This window comes from Schistocerca cancellata, chromosome 8, assembly GCF_023864275.1.
Source record: "Schistocerca cancellata isolate TAMUIC-IGC-003103 chromosome 8, iqSchCanc2.1, whole genome shotgun sequence".
Lineage (NCBI taxonomy): Eukaryota > Metazoa > Arthropoda > Insecta > Orthoptera > Acrididae > Schistocerca > Schistocerca cancellata.
In genome coordinates this window covers 327,893,656-327,917,830 of record NC_064633.1, presented here as the reverse complement: position 1 = coordinate 327,917,830, position 24,175 = coordinate 327,893,656, and the positions used below count along the sequence as shown (strand labels likewise).

General features: G+C 39.9%; 1 protein-coding gene across 2 annotated transcripts in view; it reads left to right on the top strand.

Annotated features, from left to right (window-relative positions):
* LOC126094464 (solute carrier family 2, facilitated glucose transporter member 1-like) overlaps positions 1-24,175 on the top strand; it is a 574,417-nt gene that overhangs the window by 162,279 nt on the left and 387,963 nt on the right. Inside the window, exons 1-4 of one of the 2 annotated variants that reach the window (XM_049908848.1) lie at positions 951-977; positions 1,589-1,618; positions 10,336-10,383; positions 17,312-17,338. The exons of the other annotated variant lie outside the window; for it this stretch is intronic. Of the exons in view, the coding sequence (XP_049764805.1) occupies positions 966-977; positions 1,589-1,618; positions 10,336-10,383; positions 17,312-17,338 (117 nt within the window). The 5' untranslated portion in view covers positions 951-965. Of the gene's footprint in view, positions 1-950; positions 978-1,588; positions 1,619-10,335; positions 10,384-17,311; positions 17,339-24,175 lie in introns of those variants that run through there. 2 annotated transcript variants of the gene reach the window in all.

Below are 24,175 nucleotides of genomic sequence, written 5' to 3'. Positions count from 1 at the left end.
GTCCTCTTGTTGCTTCTGTGTCTGATTGTGTTTGATTTACATACCAAAGCCTTTGTCTGAGATCAGCAGATACATCGTAGCCACTGATTGATTTGTTTCCGTGGCTGAGTAAAATGTTACCGTATAGAAAGAATATCACTTCCACCAGCCTGGTATTTTAAATGAGTACTTTATTAAACACTATGAGCCAGTTTCGTGTACGAGTTTATTTTAAAGTTTAAGTGTGGTTCTTGTTAAAATCTTACGACGAGAATGTTGTGTCGTCACGCATTTGTACAGTTGAAAATGAACGCGTGCTCTGGCCAGTTGTTGATAACAAGATACTCATTTAAACTAACAGCCTGTTCGAAACGATGTCGTTCTCTAAATTTATCAAGGACGTGGTGCCCACTCAGGAGGAGTCGAGTGACAGCACATACGTTAAATCTGACTTGCAAGCAATCACTCGGCTATAAGCATTTTGATTCCACTGTTAAAATACCACGATGTGCATTCCTGAAATGAATATTAAAAATGCATCAGTGCACGGGTTCCATAGAGTTCACCTACAATGTATATTACCCGAGGGCACTATGCAGCATGTAGTAAGTAATTATTACCTACCCCATCATCTACACTTATTACTTACATACTTCGTGTGCTGTGTCATTGCGAGCATGCTCTGACTTTGCCTTAAGGGTGCTTTTTCAAAACAGCAATAGGTACATGGTGAGGCGAGAGAGACAGACAGAGGGAGAGGGAGAGGGGGAGAGAGAGAGAGAGAGAGAGAGAGAGAGAGAGAGAGAGAGAGAGGGAGAGGGGGGGGGAGGGAGAGGGTGGATTTGTGTCTTTTCCAACGGCCAGTCGCAACGAAAGTGTGCTGTTTGCTTATCAGAAGAGTAAAATTTTAGGCCTGCGATATTGTCTGCTTTACTAATGCGTCTGTTTATTTTTATGCCTCACAAGGACGCAGCTGGTAGAGCACCATGGATACTGAGGTAAGAGTGAAAAATGAAATTTGATGTACGTACGGCGAGAGAGAGAGAGAGAGAGAGAGAGAGAGAGAGAGAGAGAGAGAGAGAGATGTAATGCATTTTTATATTGTCTGATTTTATACATTTTACACCAACATACATTTCGGACGTTATAACCCAAGAACAATTTAAAATTGAACATCATGCGTCGCTGCTTTCATTTTGTCGTTGCTGAGGACGGCAGCTGCAGACTTGTTCTTGCGATTTGCTTTCCACGTGATAATCAGAAAGCCGAACAGAGCCGAACCATTCGTTTTAGTTTCGCAAAACAAAAAACACCTGTTGCATTTCCCGTGGTTGCTCTTTATTCGAGATCTTATCGTGTGGTGAAAATGTGTTCAACGTGTCGTTCCTTGTTGAAGTACTTCAGTTCTCGGTTTTCTGTATAAACTGGTTCACGCAAAATGTCCCACAAACATATGCAAACAGTTAGTTACCCTCACGTCAGTAATAAAGCCGAAGATTGTCCTTTTCGTACTCACCTTTATCCGTGTTATTAAGAGGGCGTTAACTTGGCACTTGCCTGAATTTTTTTTCTAACCAAGGTGTCTTGTCTGTTGCACGCTGCTTCTCAGAAACCGAAGGATCAGACCGAGATGCACGAGGTAAGTTTTTCGAAAACTTTTATCTTGCTAAAATTTGTACAGAAACCGCCGAGTACGATATTTCTTTGAGACTGATATCTTTCAAAAGTTCACTCTGATAATAACTATTTGCTTTGCTAAAACTGCATCGTGTCTTCTTTATTATACTACTGGACTAAATGGATCTTGGTCAGTGGGGAGTGTCAGACAAAATGCCAAAAAGGGGCAAATACCAATAGTCAAGGTTCTCAAAAATTTTGTTTATCGCGCATTTCAACTTCCTGTATCTAAAGATTTTTCAAGTGGTATCGGCGTTCGTATTCCATATTTAACTGCACGGTAGCGCTACGTTCATACTCTCACCTAATTTTCCTTTCTGCTGCACTTCTTACTTCTGAACTGGTAGAAACTCGAAGACCACTAATAGTGATGTAATAATAATAATAATAATAATAATAAACCCCGTGGAGGCCCGGGAAAAGAATAGACCTCCGGTATGTTCTGCCAGTCGTAAAAGGCGACGAAAAGAACAAACCACTAATAGGGCTAACCCCCCTTTTAGTGTGATTAGTTGGTTCAGGACAGAACTAAAGAAGCCTCGGACAAGCGCCGTCATGGTCGGGGACGACGCTTGAACCCTATGCCCGCCCACAATGGTAACGACAGTACTAGCCAACTGGAAAATGATTTAAATCCAAATAGAGGTGTTTTGCAGGATATGCTTCCTGCAACCACTCTAGAAGGAAAACAAAGACAGAGGATGAGATGGTCAGATGAAGTTAATAGACACCTCATGTTCTGTTATTACCAAGCAACAAACCTAGGAACCAACACAACTGGATACCGATCACAAGTATACACAACATTTATAATACCCAGAATTAAAATTTTCAACAGAACAACGACTAGCTGATCAGATTCGTGTAATAATCAAAAATAACAGGATACCCCAGTCAGAATTAGAAAACATCAAACAACAAGTACAACAGATACTGGAACAAAATAATGTGCAATCAGAAGAAGAAGAAGAAGAAGAAGAAGAAGAAGAAGAAGAAGAAGAAGAAGAAAATACAGTAATGGACTCAAACATCCCAGAGCAAACAAACAAAGAACAACACGCATCGATTAAACAATCAGAGGAAAACGAAATCTTAAGACAGCCACCAGAACAAGCACAAATAGAACACGAAGTGACACACATGTTAGATATACGTAGAAGAAAAATTTCAGCTGACATATATAGAATACAGACATTAGACCATTCTTGCATAACCCACAAGTCGAAACAACAATAAAAACTATCAACACAATCATACACAACAAAATAAATGAAAACACAACTATGGAAGAGTTACAACTACTTGTTTATATAGGAGCACTCACTACACTAAATATACCCACTAGGCAGAGATCAGAACAAACCAACACACAGAAGAAACCCACAAAACCAGCATGGCAACACAGGCTACAGATCAGAATAGAAAAACTGAGAAAAGACATCGGACAGCTAACACAATTTATAAGAAATGAAATGTCAGCAAAAAAAGAAAAAGGTTAGGTAAAATCTCACAACAAGAAGCGATAGAGCAATTAGATGAAAAGAAGCAGAAATTGCAAGCATTGGCCAAACGACTTAGAAGATACAAAAAAAGTGAAAATAGAAGGAAACAAAACCAAACATTCAACACAAACCAAAAGAGATTTTACCAGACAATAGATAACACACACATTAAAATAGACAATCCACCAAACATAACAGACATGGAACGCTTCTGGAGCAACATATGGTCAAACCCGGTACAACGTAACAGGCATGCACGGTGGATACAAGCAGAAACAGACACATACAAGATGATACCACAAATGCCTGAAGTATTAATTTTGCAACATGAAGTCACCCAAGCAATTAATTCTACTCACAATTGGAAAGCCCCTGGAAAAGATAAAATAGCAAATTTCTGGCTAAAGAAGTTCACCTCAACACATTCACATCTAACTAAATTATTTAACAGTTACATTGCAGACACATACACATTCCCTGGTACACTTACACATGGAATAACTTATCTGAAACCTAGAGATCGAGCAGACACAGCAAACCCAGCTAAATATCGCCCCATAACATGCCCACCAACAATATACAAGATATTAACTTTAGTCATTACACAGAAATTAATGACACATACAACACAGAACAAAATTATAAATGAAGAACAAAAAGGCTGTTGCAAAGGAGCACAAGGGTATAAAGAGCAACTGATAATAGATGCAGAGGTGACATATCAAGCTAAAACTAAACAAAGGTCGCTACACTACGCATACATTGATTTCCAAAAAGCTTTTGATAGTGTACCCCACTCATGGTTACTACAAATATTGGAAATATACAAAGTAGATCCTAAATTGATACAGTTCCTGAACATAGTAATGAAAAATTGGAAAACCACACTTAATATCCAAACAAATTCAAATAATATCACATCACAGCCAATACAGATTAAGCGTGGAATATACCAAGGAGACTCATTTCTGGTTCTGCCTTGCTCTGAACCCACTATCCAACATGCTAAATAATACAAATTATGGATACAATATTACTGGAACATACCCACACAAAATCACACATTTGCTATACATGGATGATCTAAAACTACTGGCAGCAACAAATCAACAACTCAACCAATTACTAAAGATAACAGAAGTATTCGGCAATGATATAAATATGGCTTTTGGAACAGACAAATGTAAGAAAAATAGCATAGTCAAGGGAAAACACACTAAACAAGAAGATTACATATTGGATAACCACAGCGACTCCATAGAAGCGATGGAAAAAACAGACGCCTATACATATCTAGGACACAGACAAAAAATAGGAATAGATAATACAAATTTTAAAGAAGAACTAAAAGAAAAATATAGACAAAGATTAACAAAAATACTGAAAACAGAATTGACAGCAAGAAACAAGACAAAAGCTATAAATACTTATGCCGTACCAATATTGACCTACTCATTTGGAGTAGTGAAATGGAGTAACACAGACCTAGAAGCACTCAATACACTTACACAATCACAATGCCACAAACATAGAATACATCACATACATTCAGCAACAGAAAGATTCACATTAAGCAGAAAGGAAGGAGGAAGGGGATTTATCGACATAAAAAACCTACATTATGGACAGGTAGACAATTTAAGAAAATTCTTTCTAGAACGAGCAGAAACTAGCAAAATACACAAAGCAATCACGCATATAAATACATCGGCTACACCACTGCAATTTCATAACCACTTCTACAACCCTCTAGATCACATAACATCAACAGATATGAAGAAAGTAAATTGGAAAAAGAAAACACTACATGGCAAGCACCCGTATCATCTAACACAGCCACACGTCGATCAAGACGCATCCAACACATGGCTAAGAAAAGGCAATATATACAGTGAGACGGAAGGATTCATGATTGCAATACAGGATCAAACAATAAACACCAGATATTACAGCAAGCATATTATTAAAGACCCCTATACCACAACAGATAAATGCAGACTTTGCAAACAACAAATAGAAACAGTAGATCACTTCACAAGCGGATGTACAATACTAGCAAACACAGAATACACCAGAAGACATGACAATGTAGCAAAAATAATACATCAACAACTTGCCATACAACATAAACTAATAAAACAACACGTTCCCACATGCAAGTATGCACCACAAAATGTACTGGAGAATGATGAATACAAATTATACTGGAATAGAACCATTATAACAGATAAAACAACACCACATAACAAACCTGACATCATACTCATCAATAAAAAGAAGAAATTAACACAACTAATCGAAATATCCATACCCAATACAACAAATATACAAAAGAAAACAGGAGAAAAAATTGAAAAATACATCCAACTGGCTGAGGAAGCGTGTGGCATCAGGATAAAGTTGACATTATACCAATTATACTATCAACAACAGGAGTCATACCACACAATATCCACCAGTACATCAATGCAATACAGCTACATCCAAACTTATATATACAACTACAGAAATCCGTAATTATTGATACATGTTCAATCACCCGGAAGTTCCTAAATGCAATATAACATATACCGTACAGTGAAAAGGAAGTCACGCTTGATGAAGGTCCGCGTCACTTTCCATTTTTAACCAGACCTAGAAAGAAGATAATAATAATCACTGAAAATAGCATGAAAAATTCTGAAACTCTTATGGGTAAAACGGTATAAGTGAATTGTATCTTGCATAAGGCGGAAATTCTCAAATGTTTCTTCGCAGGCAGAGAAATTACAATCTACGATATTCAAAAGGTGGTAGATATTAATGTGCGGTAGGTTCAACGTCGTCAAACAGTATGAGGTTATTATTCTTTTTTTATTGTTATTATACATCTGTCAAAAGTGTCTTAAGGCTGAGTGAGTAGTTAAATTGCTCTATATTCCTTACGGTAAGCTATACTCACAGTTAGCACCTTTTGTTCCTCCGTGTAAACTTTTACTTGGCTTAGAAAAATATAGGAGTGGAAAATAAGTCAACACATTGTCCTCTATTTTTATATCACCCAGTAGCGTCTAAACTATAATGAAGAAGTCAACAATTAATCATGCAAAAGGAAGCATGGGTGGAATTGGTTTTGAAGGAGTCGATACAAAATTCACTTAAATGGGTGAGCAGAAACGATCAAAAGCCCATATCAAGGCAGCTGGAACAGCTGTTCTGTCGGGTGTAGGGAGAATGTCAACAACGGCTCCTCATCGATCACTATCCTACCCTTCCTCGTAAATTCGTTACGAGTAGTTCTGTAGAATGAAGACGCTTCTCACGTAGTGCACTCACTAGTTCTGTAGCATTGATGTGAGAAGAGATTCATAGTCTGTGTAAATATTGGTGCAGCAGGTGCTCTGCTTGTGGCAAACACACCTGTATAAGGTGTGGTAGTATCCGACACCGTTTGTGTTTGCGTAGCGCCAGTACTTCGGTTCAGTAAGATGATACACGCCCTGTCACGCGTCGCACCACCTGTTGCAAGAACCTTTCACACCGACACGCGCGCGCCCTCGGACAGCTGCGTGCTGTTTGTGAACCTTCGTCACAGTTTCCAGATCGGTTCATCGTCCATCGGGAAACTGTACACTCGTTGACTACTGTACTGTCTTAAACACCAGAAGCATACTGGATGCTCACCAAATGTTAGCGAATTTGCACGTCTTTCAAAATTTATCACTCAATCACGTTGAGCTCTATTCCTAAGACTCACTCTACCTTACACAGTACGTGGAACTCCCCACTACCTCTACAATAAGTGCCTTTTGCATTTATGTCCATATACTTTGTCCGATCAGACGCATCATTTCAATCTGGCTACGCACGGCAGTGCCAACTTCCTATCTTTTCTTTTTTTCCCCCTAAGTCGCCCTTTTTCTTACATTTTTGACCCACGCCGTGTCCCAAGACGCAGTGCTTAATATCAAACGCTCTTACGGGGGCAGCATAAATGTAAGCGAGACATTTAAATGAACCTGCTGTGTGGCCTCGAAAGTAGCAGCGCAGCACCTACGAAGTTACTTCAATGCATGTATCTTTTCGGGCAAGCTGTTATCGCAAAAAGTGCGTGCGCTCTTTTTTCTTGACAGAAATCACGATTTATAGTCGCCAACGACAAGGTGTAAGAGGCGGAACATTAGCTAGATTTGTGGAAGGAACCAGGCCTGTTACTTTGAATAGGACACCCTGCAATTTGCTTTTAGCGGTTTAGGGAAACTAGGGAAACCTAAATCTGAATAGCCGTTCAAGGACTTTAACCGCCGTCTTTCCAAGTGCTAACCCAGAATCTCAAATCGCTAGGTTGTTGAATAAATAGCATTGTCATCGGTGAGCGAGGAGAGGCTACAACAAGTATTGTCCATTTCAAAAGATTATTGACAATGGGCGAATTGTAAGCGTACCTGGCATAAGCTGCAGCCACTACTACTTACGAAAGACAAAGAAAAAAAATTATATGTGTCAGTGACTTATTTTCTTCATGACGCGTTTCGAACGCTTACACGCTCTTCTTCAGGTGTACCAGTGGATTAAATGATTATTCCTTTTCCTGGATGTTGCTGACAGTCTGGGCAACACATCATTTAGAGGAAGCAACGGCAAAAACTACGTTAACTTGGCCGTCCCAAAAATTTCTTTGTCCTGTGACAAAACTAAAAAAATGGTATTTCGCAACCTGGGGGCATTAACCAGCATAATTGCATTCCTTGTAACTCTGTTCGTTACGACAATACGAACAGCCGTGCTTCTTTTTTAAACAGCACCCTACATCTTTTATTCAATAATCTTCTTCCTCAAGCAGTATCTGTTCAAAATCATACTACAGTGTCAATTCACATAACATAACGTTATTACAAACATAACTCAAAAGTAAGTGTCTCTCTCGTACTAGCAGATACTGCAGGTGCCCATGGTAATGTAACTCGGCTATTTGCTGGAGTTGATAGTAAACACAAGGAAACAACAAAAAAATTGCAAGTAAGAAAATATTGTTGCAATTGCCGTTTTGCTGATTTACATTCTCCATAGATGAGTAGCCTTTCTACCATCTCTTCGTTGATGAACATTTACTGACACAATCCTCCAACTAAAGACGGTTGACTGATAAGTGCGCAGATGCCTTGTGTTTGGATTTGTTTACTGTCAACTCCAGCAAGTGACCGGTTACGTTACTCTGTATATCTGCACGATGTGCTAACTTACGAGAGTCAGTCAGTTTTGAAATAAAGTTTTAATAACGTTATGTTTACGTGAAAGATACACTGTGAAACATCTTTGAACACGTCTTGTGGAGAGGAAGTGGATTACCGGATAAAAATATGGGGCGATATTTAAAAAATACGTACTCCCGTTCATATCTGCTTAACAAGCAAAGTTATAAAAACGGAGTCATATGACTTAATGTCCCTAATAATTGAGGACGTAGGTGGCCCCTACTGTGAGACGAAGAGGTTGGTACAAGAGAGTAACTCGTGGTGGGCAACATCAAACCAGTCAGAGGAAGATTCATAACTCAAGAAATTCAACTGGTAGCTAAACAACATTTACTTGGTACATTTCTGTTTTGCTTCTGGATAAAAAGTTATTCTTCTAGATGTCCGAGATAAATGGGAAGCCCGTATATAATGTGTAATTTGCTGGCACGTCTTCCAAATGATCGTAAGCAGACCACTGGTTACATATAGGAAAAAGAATACGCATGTAAACCACTGGTCCCCCTGAATATCAGGGAACATGCCCTTCAAAGGCACCGTGGAAGAAACTAAGTGTCCGACAGAAATAATTATTTTCATTTGTCGGTTATATCATAAACAGTCGCAGGTTCCGAATAACAGTCCAACATGGACGAAATGCGGTTACTTTCTTCTTACCAATAAGCCTTGTAATTGAACGTTACTCACAGTATTAAACTGTACACTGTACAGTAACCCCGTGTTGAATTATAATTATTTGCCATTCCGGATACGGCACCACCTCTAGACTGTAAATATCGCCCCACCCTATGCAGAGAGTCACCACTAAATATTAGTCAGTGATAAAGATGTTTTATCTAAGATGTTTGTTTACGTAGGTCACATAGATAACTTGATGAAAAGGAATAATTAAGGCCTAAAAATAAACATAACTACACTGCGATTATCGTATCAAAATTATTACAGGACGCAAGTAAGAGGTGAAGTTAGTCTCAAACACTGATTTACCATATCTAATACTAAGCCATATAAAACAATAACATGCACTAGACACTCGATGTAGGTCGGTGTCCAGAACGCATCTGGCTAGAATGAATTTGGAGGGCTAACGGTTTGGAATAGGAAAACTACCGACGAGGCTCGGGTCAGGCACGAAGTGCGTACATGAAGAAAACTCGATTGAGTACCGAATCAGTTCTTTGAGCTTCGTCGAATGCTTATTGCTCAATAATAAATACACAATGATTTGTAACTCCCCAATTATCCAGTGGGTCTTGTCCATTATACTGTTTCACAATTTCTGGCTCATGTCGGTGGTGACGATTATAAAACGACCGTCGTGGACAACAGTTCAGTCTGCGCTCGCTTGCAGTGTCTTCAACCCCGTGTTATCGGGACCTACATGGCTTAATGTGTCCACATGTTATGAATGCCGGCATACTTTCGGAAATGAAAGATGTTTCTCCTTGACCTCATATCCTTTTTAACCTCTGTACGTTTGTACAGCCTTGTAATCATCGTAGCCTATCTCCTCTGTATGTAAACAAATACCAGTGAGCTGTGACTCATTGAATGATGTATACATTTCGTGGTGCTATGTCACCTTCACATTCATGTGACATTTCGGGTAGGAAAATCAGTCATTTGCATCTAGTCATCTGCCCAGCGTATCACACGAAAAGAAGATATTTACCATCTTCGCGTATTGTTGGACAACGGTTCTTTTCATCTGCATACTGAAGACATGGAATAGGTAGCGCTACAGAATGGTTACAGTCACTTAGCAAGAAGCTAAGAATAAAATTTTAAATTTTTCAAGAAGTACATCCATATCGTATCGAGGGGGTGTTATCAGTGATGCATTATATGTTTAGGAAAGCTGCCACTCACACCTGTTGCTTACCAACACACATTGTGCTCTATATTTCGAGGTTACTAAGCATTGTCCACTTTTCTGTTACAAGCTGCCTCAAGGAAAGAAGAATTCCGTTGGATCGACGAACGGAAAAGAGGTAAGTAATCGAATTCCGTCTGCGTCCTCAGAGACCCATGTCTATTATATCTATAGCGGACAGCGTTTGTAAGTAATACTAACTTTCTGAGAGGTGCAGTATGAAGTACGTTTGTCAAGTTGGATTCTCGTCGCAAATTTTAATCAGTTAGTAGAGACTTATTCATGTTTTTGTAGCCCGTGTGTGCCGTATACACATTCCGAAGAGCGTGCTCGACGGTATCCTGGCAAAAAACTCCAAAATGCAGTCATTTCGAGCTATACGAGACACTTTGCACTTTATATCGTGAATACTGACTGATAGCTATGGAACGGACGTACGCTTACGTGTAATTATTTTCTTCAAACGTGTTGGTATTTATTTTATTCGGAAATACTAACCAGAGAAAGTCACTGGTTTTAGGCTTTTTTGCAGTTTCAGAGACATCGAAGCTGCAGCCTCTGCAGACTCAACACATTGCTCCAGTTGTAATGCCACTTTATACATTTCTCTCATTAATTAATTTCACGTTTGTAGTACAGGATGGGAGTTTCTTAAGTTTCTTAGTAACCACGCTACTAAAAATATAACTTCATTTATACGTTTCCCTGCTCCAACTGAAGCGGGCAGTTAATCTTGAAATGTCGTAAGATCATCACGAAATGGCTGGCATCTTTCTTGTATCCTCTGCAAATTAAATGTTTTCAGTACCTGCGCAACTCTCAGTAGGCTGAAAAAAAATGTGGGTACCTAGTTATTGACCCTTTCTATACATTCCCTCTGTGTTATCTTTTTAACCAAGGAAATTTATCTCTAAATGTTGAGCGACATTAAACAATAAACGGTTTAAATAATTCGTAAATCACCTATTTCGCAGCTGATCTCCCACCAATCATCCACTGAAGAGAGACGTCCACCCGATTTACTTCCAGCAAAGCTTACAAGAAACGCTGTACCCCTGAGTGTGTTGAACCCCCCCCCCCCCGACCCCTTTCCTGACACCCAATATTTTATGCAGATGTCTTTGATTAGACACCCAAGACCGTAACCAAAGGTGGGGGAAGGGGGTCGGGGCGGGTACAGGGAGTCCGGACTCACCCTAACACCTAAATGAAATTACACACGATCGAGCTGCCGTGTAGTGAAATTGAAAGCTATCTTGATTTTCAATCATACGACGAAAAAGTAATACGCACTATCGATGTCATCAAGTCTGACAATAGATTTAAATTATCTTTACATCCATAATACTATCGGTTATCGTCCATCTCTGTTTTAACCAAGACCAATTGTTAGTTATGTTTGAGCTTAGTTTTTTGTTAATGAGTCCAGTTCTCATTTGCAGTTGAATTTAATGTAAGTGCTGCCTTTTATTGTTTTGTGCTGTGTGTTTTTGTGCGCCGGCCGGAGTGGCCGAGCGGTTCTCGGCGCTACAGTCTAGAACTGCGCGTCCGCTACGGTCGCAGGTTCGAATCCTGCCTCGGGCATGGATGTGTGTGATGTCCTTAGGTTAGTCAGGTTTTAAGTAGTTCTAAGTTCTAGGGGACTGATGACCTCAGAAGTTAAGTCCCATAGTGCTCAGACCCATTTTTTTTTTTTTTTGTTTTTGTGCCAGTTTCTAATTACGGGTAAGTTTGTAACGAGGAGAAAGAGGAAAATCGATTTTGATTCATCCCTTAGCGTCGTGGAAATAAAATTATTTACGCAGTTTTTTAATACCTTATTTACCTACCTACAGTACTTTGTTAGCTCTGGATTCGTTATTGTGAGGCTGGTAGAACTTTGGGGTTCCATTATTTCAGTATTTCACAATGGTTCGGAGCGGTAAACATACTTACAAATAACATTAAAGTTAGCACATAAAATTCACTTGTATTTGTCTGTCTCTCCAGAAAATTAAGCCTCAATATCTCTGAACTAAATTTTTTGCAATAAATGACCTGTTTTCAAAAAAAGTACTGATGGTAGAGGCATGAAATTTTCACAGCATGCCAAGTGTGAGATTCAACACACATGGGACTAGAAGAATTAAAATATCCTGACTTGTTTTGATTTATGTTCATTTATTTACAAAATTTTCAAAAAAATTGAGTGTTTGAAAAAAAAATTCTCGTTCAGTGTATCTAATAATTATGGGAAATTATAAGTTGGTGACTTAAAAAGTTTCCAAGATAATAGGTCACAAAATTAGATAATTTAACATTGGCGGCGTAGGACATACACTGAGCTAGCAATCCCTGGATTCAGGAGGGGAGGTGGTTTGAATCCGTCCACCTATAACCTTGGAAATTGTTTTCAATGGTTTCTCATTTTCAATGTAGGCAAATACCGGCGTTGGTCCGTTACTATAGGCCACAGCCATTCCTGCCGAATACCTTTCTTTCCTGATAGATTCCAAATCCCTTAAACATGCAGCCCGTCTGCTGAAATGAAAAGAGCTCCATCGCCAAGGCCTCTGTTCGGAGACTCCCGTCACTTAAAGCCATACGATACATAAATAAAAATCCAAATTGTTCTCATTTAACCCCATGCATTAGTCTGCAGGGACACTCATTCTTACATGGCAAGAAGTGACAGGTCCATACTTAAATGAAGAAATTTGGGAAAGTGAAAGGTTGAATAATTCCAGGTACACCCTTTGCATTTTCGTCACCAAAAATTGGTCTAACTTTTCTGTCGAACAGAAATCTCCTAATCAAAAAGCTCTGTTGGTAATAATCACCGTGTTCCAAAAAATTTGCCGTCGTCCGTTCCTGATCACTTCCTCAGCTCAAATCTAGACTAAAAAAAAATAGTCTAAAATGACCTTGGAAGTGAAGGGACATTGGAGCATGACTGCTGCTCAGTGGTTTGCCAAAACACAGCACTCCAAAGTAACGAGATTATGTCTCCGCGTGGTGAAAACCCCAAGCTCATTTTCGGATAAAATGGTTTATCGTTCGTTATGGAAAATTTAAGAATAAATGAAAAACATGAATCTTTTTAACGTCCTCTTAAAAAAATCGCCCCTCCTTTCTTTTGACAAAAGCCTGGTTACGTACTCGAGATACCTGAGTATTTTTTAACGCTGTCGCGCTTAGCTGCGTGAATAGAGTAACAGGTTTGTAAACGTGAAGATGCTGATTCGAATTTCGCTACAAGCAAATTTTTTTTAAATTAATTAAAACTCCATTTTTATTAACAACCGGAAGTATTATTTGACAAATAGTTTTCATAAAAGTAAAATCTTTTTATTTTTATTTATCGGTCTTATGAATGTAAATTAATTCGATACAGATATGAGAAATGCATTTTTGTTAAATGAAAAAAATTGTACGCCTCAGTAGTAGTGTTCAATCTCTAGAAGTCAAAAATTTTGTCTTCGAATTATTTATCAAGTTTTAGTGTACTGTGAATATATGCATTTTTGTGCAAACAGTAATTAAAAATTAAAAGATGCTACCTTTATTAAAAAATTAATTCAATATTTTAAATTAATATTTCCATTTATTACTAAATATGGAATTTACATAAAAGTAAGAAAAGTGCTAATATCAGGAATAGACCTGGCGACATTCCGATTTCAGTCCGTCTATGGTATGCATTCATCTTGTAAGGAGTACTGCCATCTTTGATGTCAAACGTATCGATATTGCACTCTTTAGTTAATCGCTGGCTTCTGGAACTTTCGGAGCCTAGCGCTCCTTTCCTGTGAGGGACAATTGTCCTGCCTTATGATCACAAAAATGCCCCAGCGCCTTGGTTCCTGAGCTTCCGTACCGGACAAATCGCGCACCGAACGCCTCGGATAACTGATGTACAGAGTTTAGTAGGAAGTGTAATTAATAATTAAAAGTGTTACGTCGGTTTGTAGAAAAAAGTATTTCAGTTATTCAGCGGAAAGGCGCCCGGGATTAATTAAAACATTTGATGATGCAGCGTCGTGTTTGAAAATCGTAAACCGTCGTAGAGAAACATACTGTTAGTAGAACGTAAATGAAGAGTGTTCCGGGATCAGTGACCACCTGTTTAATTATTGTGGAGACGCAACGGAGCAATGGTTACTTCAGTGTGAATGTGAAACGAACATAACTGTTAAACGACACTGGATGAGGGTAGGTATTGGTAGGGAAGTGTGTTACGTGCAAAAGGAACAATCAAGCAAAGTAATTGTCGTGTCGTAAGCACAGAACGCACCACCAGGCAGCACCACGGGCGTCGATAAGTCGACAACCGACTCCAAAGACGGCATATAGCCCAGCGATTGTCGCCCCAAGAAGTTTGAGCGGTGGCCCCGCCAGAGAAGTGATATGCTCCGGCGTCACAGCAGAGATGACAGACCCAAGTCAGCCCGACTACCGCGCCCATCGTCTGCCTCTAGCGAGTCCACAGCAGCGCCTCTTCAGTGAACGTTCTAGTGGGAAAAGAACTGTTAACTATCCAGTCTTAGCTTCTGGAATAGTAGTTGAGCTTCAGGATTTGCTGCCCGAGCCGATTTGTACAAAGTTGAGTATTCGTCAATAAATGTGTGTTCTTGTCAACGTGTTTCCCTCAGTACACTGTGAATAGTTGAAGATTGGGACAAGTAAAACTCCTTCTGTGGTTGTATCAAAAGTGCGATGCAACCACAGATGATATTACTCATTGCCATCCTCAGCTATTTATAGTGCGCTGAGGGAAACAATATGAGAGAACACTGAAACACTAATAAGAATTACTGACAAAAACAAACACATTTATTGATATCAGGCAGCAGATCCTGAAGTTCAACTAATATTCCAGACGTTAAGGCTGGATATTAAACAGTTCTTGCCCCACTAGAATCTTCACTGAAGATGGGCTGGTGTGGACTCGCTAGAAGCAGACGATACAGCACGGCGTACACAAGCAGAAGGCGGTCTTCTCGGTAGTCGCGGTGACTTGGAATTGCCAGCTCTGCTTTGGCGCCAACGCATGTAACTTCTCTGGCGGCGCCACCGTGCGACTTCTTGGTCCGACAATCGCTGGGCCATACGCCGTCTCTGCAGTCCGTTGTCGACCTACCGACGCCTGTGCTGCTGCCCGGTGTTGCGTGTTGCGCTTACGACACCATAATAATATCTTGTACTTTCAGTTTTTTAAAGTTGCGTTTTTCATTCTTTAATTAAATAACGTGCAGTATATATGAGACACGTATTCGTATTAGGCACTTGTTCGGGTAATTTTCGCAACGAAGCGTGGTCTCTACGTAAAGCTCCCGTACTTGAGTCCGATAGCTGCAGAAACGTAAAATTGAAAAGACAAAAATGAAGAGAGGAGTGAGGAGCTTTACAACCTACAGGCAGCTATGTTACGCAAACCAAAAATATTTTGCTGCCAGATAGTTAGATTTTTTTAAAGAAGGTAGTAAACAGTATATTAATTATAGGGGAATATGTACTTTAAAAGCTCGGTATAAAGTATGTGCAAAAATTTTAACTTTAAGGTTAACAAATATACTAAACAACTTTAACTGAAGACCGGATTGGATTTAGGTTCGGACGATCAAGAACGGATGATATTCATTTTTAAGACATTGATGAATGAAAAATGAATTAAATGGCGGTATCGTGGCAAAATAACTCTAAAATTCATCATTTCAAGCAATACGAAAAGCTTTGTACTTTACGTCATGAATACTGACTAAGCCGTTGAATGGATATATGCTTACATGTAATTATTAGCTTGAAATGTTTTGGTGTTTATGTTATTCTGAAATACTAACTAGTCGATTTCCTTCACTGTTATTTTATCCGAGCTGGTGTCCAAATGACTCCATTGCAGAGGAGACGTTAAATTTGCCTTCTTTTTTTTTCATTAAATACAAGTGTGTATGCTTGATCGGGCTGAGATGGAGACACTCAGTTTCAATCCGTGCAGCCTGAAGACAGATTTCGCTCAGAAATAGGCACAGACTAAATTTAAAAAACGAATACAGATCGTTGATGGACAGCCACTAATAAAATTCGTCATATTACACGTCATTTTTTGAACAGTTTGCAGGTCATAGTCTAGTTATTAGCGTCTCTGCCTCTAGATAACGGGGCCCTGGGTTCGATTCCCAGCCGAGTCGAAGATTTTCTTCGATCGGGGACTGGGTTTTCGTTTTGTCCTCAGCATTTCATTCCATCTTCATCGACACGCAAGTCATAAAGAAAGACTTGCATCAGGCGGCCGAACAACAATACCATACGATCATTTCATTTTTTCCGAATGAAGCAACTATGGCTTTTGTAAAATTGTTGCCAAATATTGCACAAGAGGGGTTAAATGGATGTCATTTGAAGAAATACGAGATTATTCCAAAAGAAAACGCTAAGAGATCCACAAAACCAGTATACAGGACAAACAGTAAAAATCTTGTTCAGTCTATCGCGTACGTAATGCGAGGAGGAGGGGATTAGTGGTCTCTTATCGACGAAAACAACGTAAAGGGAGTAGCCTGAACTTTATGTAAATCATAATCCATGTGACAACAATCCTAGAAAAATTGTTACGCGTAAATCGCAACGACACTCACCGATGCTTCACGTAAAATCGGCAAGGAAAACTGAAAGATGTCTGCAGCGTTTTTTTTTTTTTCTAGGTGCGCAACAGTACAGTTTAAACATTATTGATTGTGAGTAATAAATACCTGATATGTGAGATTGTCTTCGTGTTTCTCGGGTCGAAGAACAATGTATATATGGCCGACATTTTTACGTCGTTTCACTAAAACAGTCATCAATGTTTTGACTTCTTACTCTGGGAGGGACTTCAGTGTTGTCTACGAACTACTCGCTAGGCAAACCACCACTTAACACGACAGCTAAAAATATTTTGTTCCGTTATGTGCTGCATTTTGAAATCCCTACTCAGTGTATTAAAGGAGTAAAATTTTGATCACTATTAATATACCTGTTCGTCTAGGACACTAATAAAAAAACTTTTTCTTCCTTTAACGCTTCACCAGGGAGACAAAATCGCAGGGGATGTGGAGGTAAGTACATGGAATTTAGTTACTAGAACACCTTATTTCTCTACGGTCAGCTTTTCTAAAAAGCGTTAATGCCCCGTCCGGCACAAAAAAGAAAAAAAAACCACGTGACTCACTCTGAACACAAGAGACGCAGCGATTCGCATGTTGCCCAATAAAACATTTTGCTGTCAGTTGGATCCCTTTAGCTGTTTGCTACAGACTCGAGAACGGCGATTTTACGCACGTTGACGCTCTTGCATGTCCTAAGGCGACACGTGGTGTGCGAAACAATTCTATATTTATGTTGGTTTTGGTTTACGTCTTGTTTCCTACAGTTTAAATGATTGATACATATTTACTAATTTCATAAGTAGGTATTGAATTATTTTTATTGTCATTAGAAGTTGAGGCAAAAATATTTTATTGTTCAGAAAAAGAAATTATTGCTTGTTGGTTGCAAATTCGTTTATCGTAGGCAAATGTAATTAAACATGTAATATTATTTATAACAGCCTCACAGCACCTGTGTTCCGAAGTAAAAATACATCTAGATAATATGAATAATTTTGAGAAAACAATGACAGTCACAAATACTAGAAGGAAATCGATACATCTGTGACCACAAATACTGTTCGACTATCTGCTTATAACAATAGAGTCTAACAAATGACCCAGGTGTGTTGGAAAGCAAATTACTGCATCTCCTACTGAATGAAATGTTCGTAACTTTCGTGCAAGTGATCCGTTCTACGTTATAATTTTATCATGAATATGATTTATGGAAAGTGTAAATAACTAAGCGGTGACCAATATTTAGGATGCACCCCGCTTGATTGATGGATTACTGGGAATTTCCAAGGTCTCCTTATACAGGTCACTGCGGACTTACAGTAGCGGTCGCGGCCAATAGATGGCAGCACAGGATAAGCGGCGAAACATCTGCCTTCGTAGCTGACGATCAGCGATCCCTGCGTTCACGGTTTTTTTGTGTGAGAGCCCATTCACATTCACACAGTTTTGTGCATTCCTACTAGTGCAGTCAGAAGCTTTTAATTGCGATGACAGCTTTGAGAAAGGACAGTGTTCATTACTCCATCATATAAATCAGTTAGGTCACCGTATTTAGCCTATAACAACAACTTAGGTAAACTGGGCTTTCCTTCCCACAAAACTGTAGCTACATATAAACAAATGCACCTATACTTACTTTAAGCTCCCATATTATTCGGATGGGACATATTGTCCCAGAACTAAATGAAAATTAGTTCAGTTAGTTCTGTCACCGTCTTTAGCTAATAACAAACACTCACTTGTCAGATATATTGGGCATCCTTCCCACAAAAAATAGTCGCTACAAAAAACAAATACACATGTACACACATAGGGTCCCATTATTTTCGCGTGGGACATTTGACCCAGAACTGAATGAAAATAAGTTCCCATCCACCAGTTCTTACCACTGTCTTCGGGAGGTTTCCCTTGGTTGTAGGGACCGATGACCAGCAGTTTGGTCCCTTCCCCCATCTTTGAACCAACCTTGGTTTTTGTTGGAATTTCCCTTCCAGATGTTCCTAGTTTTACCTCCCACGCCACACCATCAGATCGCCTTATATTTGACTGAAAAGACACTGAGTCTAGAGCCTTCAATAGATCGTTACTTGAACAGACCACCGTATCTTTAGGGGTAGATTACACAAAAGTAGCTGTTGCGTACATAAAATACTTTACGTAATTATTAGAATAGTTTCCCATGGTCATGGCCTATTACTTCTCCTAAAATATGGTCACGAAATAGTGCATTAACACCGGCTTAAGAGTCGTGGACTTATTGAACTAACTTACCTTAGGTGAATACTGAATGGGAACCAACTACGAGAAGGGGACACGAGCGAACTAAGAGCTTTCAGATCGGCAGACTAACGCTGGAAAAATTAGTGTGCATCGGTTTGAGGTGGCTTTAAGTCGACGAAACGCTGTTCTAAAATTGTTACAATGTGTATAAATGATGAAAGCTGATCAACGATTACATAAATGGGCTGACGTACCTACGTGTGTTTCCAGGTCTAATTTGCAGAAAATCAGGACAGGTTGTCTAAAAAAAAATTGTGAATGAAGGACCTAAAAGACGGGACAAAAGAACGTGAATTTTCAATCATTAAGTAAGTATTTCCTTATAATATATTACGAATAAAGCTGGTGTACAGGTACATTTGCAGTTAAAGATACTGCTTTGTGCATGGGTAGTGTCAACTACAGGTAGGATAAAAAATTTCCGAATCGCTTCGGCACAAGGCGCGTATTCATTGGCGCGACGGGGAAGTCGCGGCCAATCAATAGGCAAGAGTGATTTTGAGGTTGGAGTTAAATCACTGTTCAGGAAGTAGCGGCTTGATGGTAATAATGCAACAATGGAAGCCGTGCGGCTGAGTGGTTTCGAAACGTACACTTTGGGCATTCGCTGTATCGTTTCAGTTTAGCGGATCGTGACCACTTGGTGCACTGTATTCTAACTTTGTTGCTTACCGTCATCGACGCGTTCAGAAGCTCATTCCTGTATGTTCATGTAGTCTACCATTTTTAAGTGAATACGCGCTGATTTCGCATTCTCAGCGATGTCAAAAAGTCTGGACATTTGGTGTCGCGCCTAACGCTTACGTGAGTTGGGTCGTGACACCCATCAAAATCGGGACATCAAGCGAAAATCGGGGCATCTGGCAACACTAAACGCAGCCACCTGTGTGCCGATAGATTTTCGACAGAATGCAAAGAATCCTCGTCATTTTGTTTTGAAGCTCAAAGAACAGTCGTTTTTTATAACTAAATAACTGAAATTCTAGTATGCGTACTAAGCAAAAAACATGTTCTTCCAAACATGTTTCAGTACCTTTGTGCCATCAGTGAGTCGTTTACTCATGCCTGTGAAACTCGTCTACTTTTTAAGTAATTACTATTGTAACAAAAATTAGGCCTAAAACAGTTTACTTTATTCTGTAGTTTACTAAGAAGGTAATAAACTCAGAGACATAAAAAGTTTTAAGGCCAAAATTGTTCAAATGTGTATAAATTCCTAAGGGACCAAACTGCTGTGGTCATCGGTCCCTAGACTTACAAACTACTTACACTAACTTATGCTAACAACCACACACACACACACACACACACACACACACACACACACACACACACACACACACACACCTGAGGGTGGACTCGAACCTCTGGCGGGAGTGGCCGCACCATTTTAAGGCCAAATATTTGTTACGTAGTTATTACATAAAACATGTTTGTATTTAGACCTTTATAGAAGTACCCATTGATTGTGATACAAAGATATTGAAACATTTGGTCATTAAAAAATAACAGTTACTTGCATTACAGAAGGGTCTGATATGGCATAAGAATATAACGATTTTTACACAAGAAAGCTATGACACAAAATGCATCGTTATGAAGCTTGCATGTACTTTCTTGCAAGCAGTATGTTAGGGAAACAATCCTCCTTTTCTAGTCTGTGTGACTGTTCAGCGTATTTCTAACATTGCTTAGTAAAAACAAAAGTCAAACAAAACATATTCTGAGAAGATGTAACATAAACATAAAAAATTGTAGACGATAGTTTACTATACACATTTCTACACGATAATCAGATTTGCATATAGAACCTTATTACAAACTGAAGACCCCCGCCGCGTTTTTCTGTCTGCATGTGAAGGCTAATCTGAAGAACTACTGTTGGGATTTTGATACGGTTTTCGCTAATAGAGACGGGGAAGGGTTGTATAAGTGTTACCAGCATTGTGTAAAATCCGAAATTCTATAGAATGCCTAGGTAATGTGTAGAATGACTAAAATCGAACGTCAAAGTATGAAAAGACTGATACTTAATACATTGTCTAGGCGTTGTATACTTTGCCGGCTTGTCTGCTGGCAAAGTACATAATACGCCTATTTCCGCCATTTTTTCCCGCCACCAGTGTTTGTGGTGGCGTTCGGCCTTTGTTTAATGTTACAAAGACAGCGCATTGTTGTGCAACATTAACTATCACAACACGGACATCGCCACAACAGTTCTCCAACGTGTAGTATCCGGTTTAAGTTCCACAGATGCTCTCCCGCAATCCTTTCCCATTGTTCTTGTACAGGATGGGGCAAATAAAAATAGTCCCGGCGAGTGGATATGACTGGACGTGAAAGTGTGCGTTAACGGAGGAGCAAAAGAAATACAGTCACATCCAACAGGAAGGAGCAACTGCTCATACAACCGGCAGAACCTTGGAGCATATTTACACAATCTTCACGCCTGACAGAGTTGTTAGCAGAGGTCACTCAGGTCGCGGTCCTAGATGGCCACCCAAGTTATCTGATCTATCAATGTGCGTTTACTTTGAGTGGGGAGCCCTCAAGTCTAAAGTGTATCTCAACAACCCTCATTCTCTACAATAACTGCAGCAAACCATTCGGGGTGAGATGGCAGCAATTCCGGCCGTCCGTCTTCGATCCGCTTTCAGTAACTTGTTGACCAGGGCCGAAAAGTGTCAAGAGATGAATGCTGGTGACGTTCAGCGCATGCTATTCTTGTATCCCGCCTGGAAGGTGGCGCGTCGGTCTGCTCTTGTAATTTAGTGGGTAGGCCGAATGTGGGAAGCTAGGAGGAGCAGATGAAGTAGAAATACGTCGGTACTGCAGAAAAACAAAAGATGTTTACTCTAGGTAAGACAATAAATAAATGGATACATAACTTTGTACTGAGGAGCACGTAGGTGCGAAACCGGATGTATGAAAGCTAACAGAAGCTACACGAGCAAAATCTGTAGTGGCTCGCCCACTATGAAAATGAAACAATGTTGGTCGATCGTCTGCTCGTGATCAAATAGGCTGAATCTGGAGCGGCGCTCGTAGAGATGCACAGCGCCGGCTAGAGGGCGTTGTCGTCGATGTGGATCGTCCGCTCTCGTAGTGCCAACCTAAGAACTTGTACTTACGCCGTGGCATCGTAGCTATCGATACCACAGCTATAGTCAGGTTAGTACTGTATTTCCTTTACTGTGCTGTGTTTCTTAGTATTCTGGAACCCTGTTATCCGAGCCACTTTTATTTGCCTCACCATGTCGGAAGGGAGTGTAGTGCCAAGACAGGAATCACGCCATGCTGACATGCAACGATAGTTCTGCGATGAATTATCTCAAGTAACAGCCAATGGTGTTAAAAGCCTGTATTTTCCCAATCGAAACGAATTACCGAAAGTCAGTCAACGATGTGAAAAAGGCTTAGACGACCATGAAGAAGGAACTAAGGGACTGTTGGTTTCTGAAACGCTATGATGGTCGGGAATGAGACTAAGTTGATCTATCCTGTTAGAGAAGGTACGACTGCTATTCAATTTTACGTCGCGGACTCCAGTTCACCTGACATAATGCATTAGGCCCATTTGGCTATTGGTCATGTAGGCCGAGAAAGGATGCTGGAAGAACTTTCACTTAAGTATAAGCTGTACATTGAACTGTACATTCATTTTTGTGAGCCTTGCCAGAAAAAGCAGAAAGGTGTTGAAGGAGGTGTTGTAGTCGAGCCAATGATCTTTTTTTTTTTTTTTTTTTTTTTTTTTTTTTTTTTTTTTCGGAATTCAGTTCCCATTGTCAGGCCGATCTCATCGATTTTCAGTTCCATCCTGATAGAGTGCACAAGTTTATAAAGGTCCGTAGCTCTCAGGGCACTGTAATCAAATACAGCGGAAAAAGCCTGTAACCTCATCACCCTATTTACATTGCTTGGTGCTCAACGGCAGAGAATTTGCAAATAATGCGGTAAGTGTGGTGAGGAGTACTGGCCCACCTTGAAGATCGTCTATGGTAAGCAGCGCCACTCACAAAGTCAGAGGAGTGTCGAAAGAGCAAATCAGGAGACTGAAAATATGCTACATGCTTGGATGAAAGATGAAAAAACTAGCTCCTGGAGTGACGGACTGCAGTTCGTCCAACTTGCGAAAAACAGAGCTATTCATTCTGGGATTGACAGATCACCATACGATGCTCTGCTCAGCTGCAAAGTTAGAGTAGGTCTCTCTTCGTCGTTCCTGCCTGACGACGTTTTGCAAGACGTAGAGACTGAGGGAGAGCTGGAAAAAATAATAGAGACGGCACAAATAACACAACAGCAGAAATAAAGACGAGATGAATCAATGCAAGGCTTCTGCAGAAGAGATAGGTGAGAATGCATTCCATACCGGAGTAAACCAAAACAGTGATGAAGCCATGGTTATCAAAGAGCCTTCCATTTCTTTGGTTACAGAAAATCCTTATTTTTCTGATATCAGTTGCGTCTACCAGCGACGATCATACACGTCAAAAGTTTGGCCGAAACTTTCATCCCATTTGTTGACATTCTCCTAAAGATGTTGACGGCGACGAAGTAGAAGAAGTAGAAGGTTATGGGGTTAGCATTTTGTGCAGTGTTCGCTTAAGTATTGAGAAAGCTGACCAAACTAAAAGGGAATGGAAACTGAAACTTTAAAATTAGTCCAAAAAATGAAAAGGGACTCTTACAAAAAAAAATTCCTCCTTTGCCCGACTGTGCGAGTTCCCATTCCAGACGTCGACAAAGGGCGGGGTGACTCAAGCAACCCGTTGTCAGTTGTTACGAATGTGACGGAAGATGGATTTTACGGACTTGGAACTGCAAAAGGAATCTTAAAGCAACTCTGCGCAAGATAAGAATCCATCGTATGTTGATAGAACTTAATGAGAATTGAAGACGTTCCTGACCAAGAAATGCTTCTCCGATCTGCAGCAACTTCTCAGTCCACAGGAAGCGCCCAAGGATTCGTCAGATGTATGTGCAACCCGAAATGGCAAAATATAC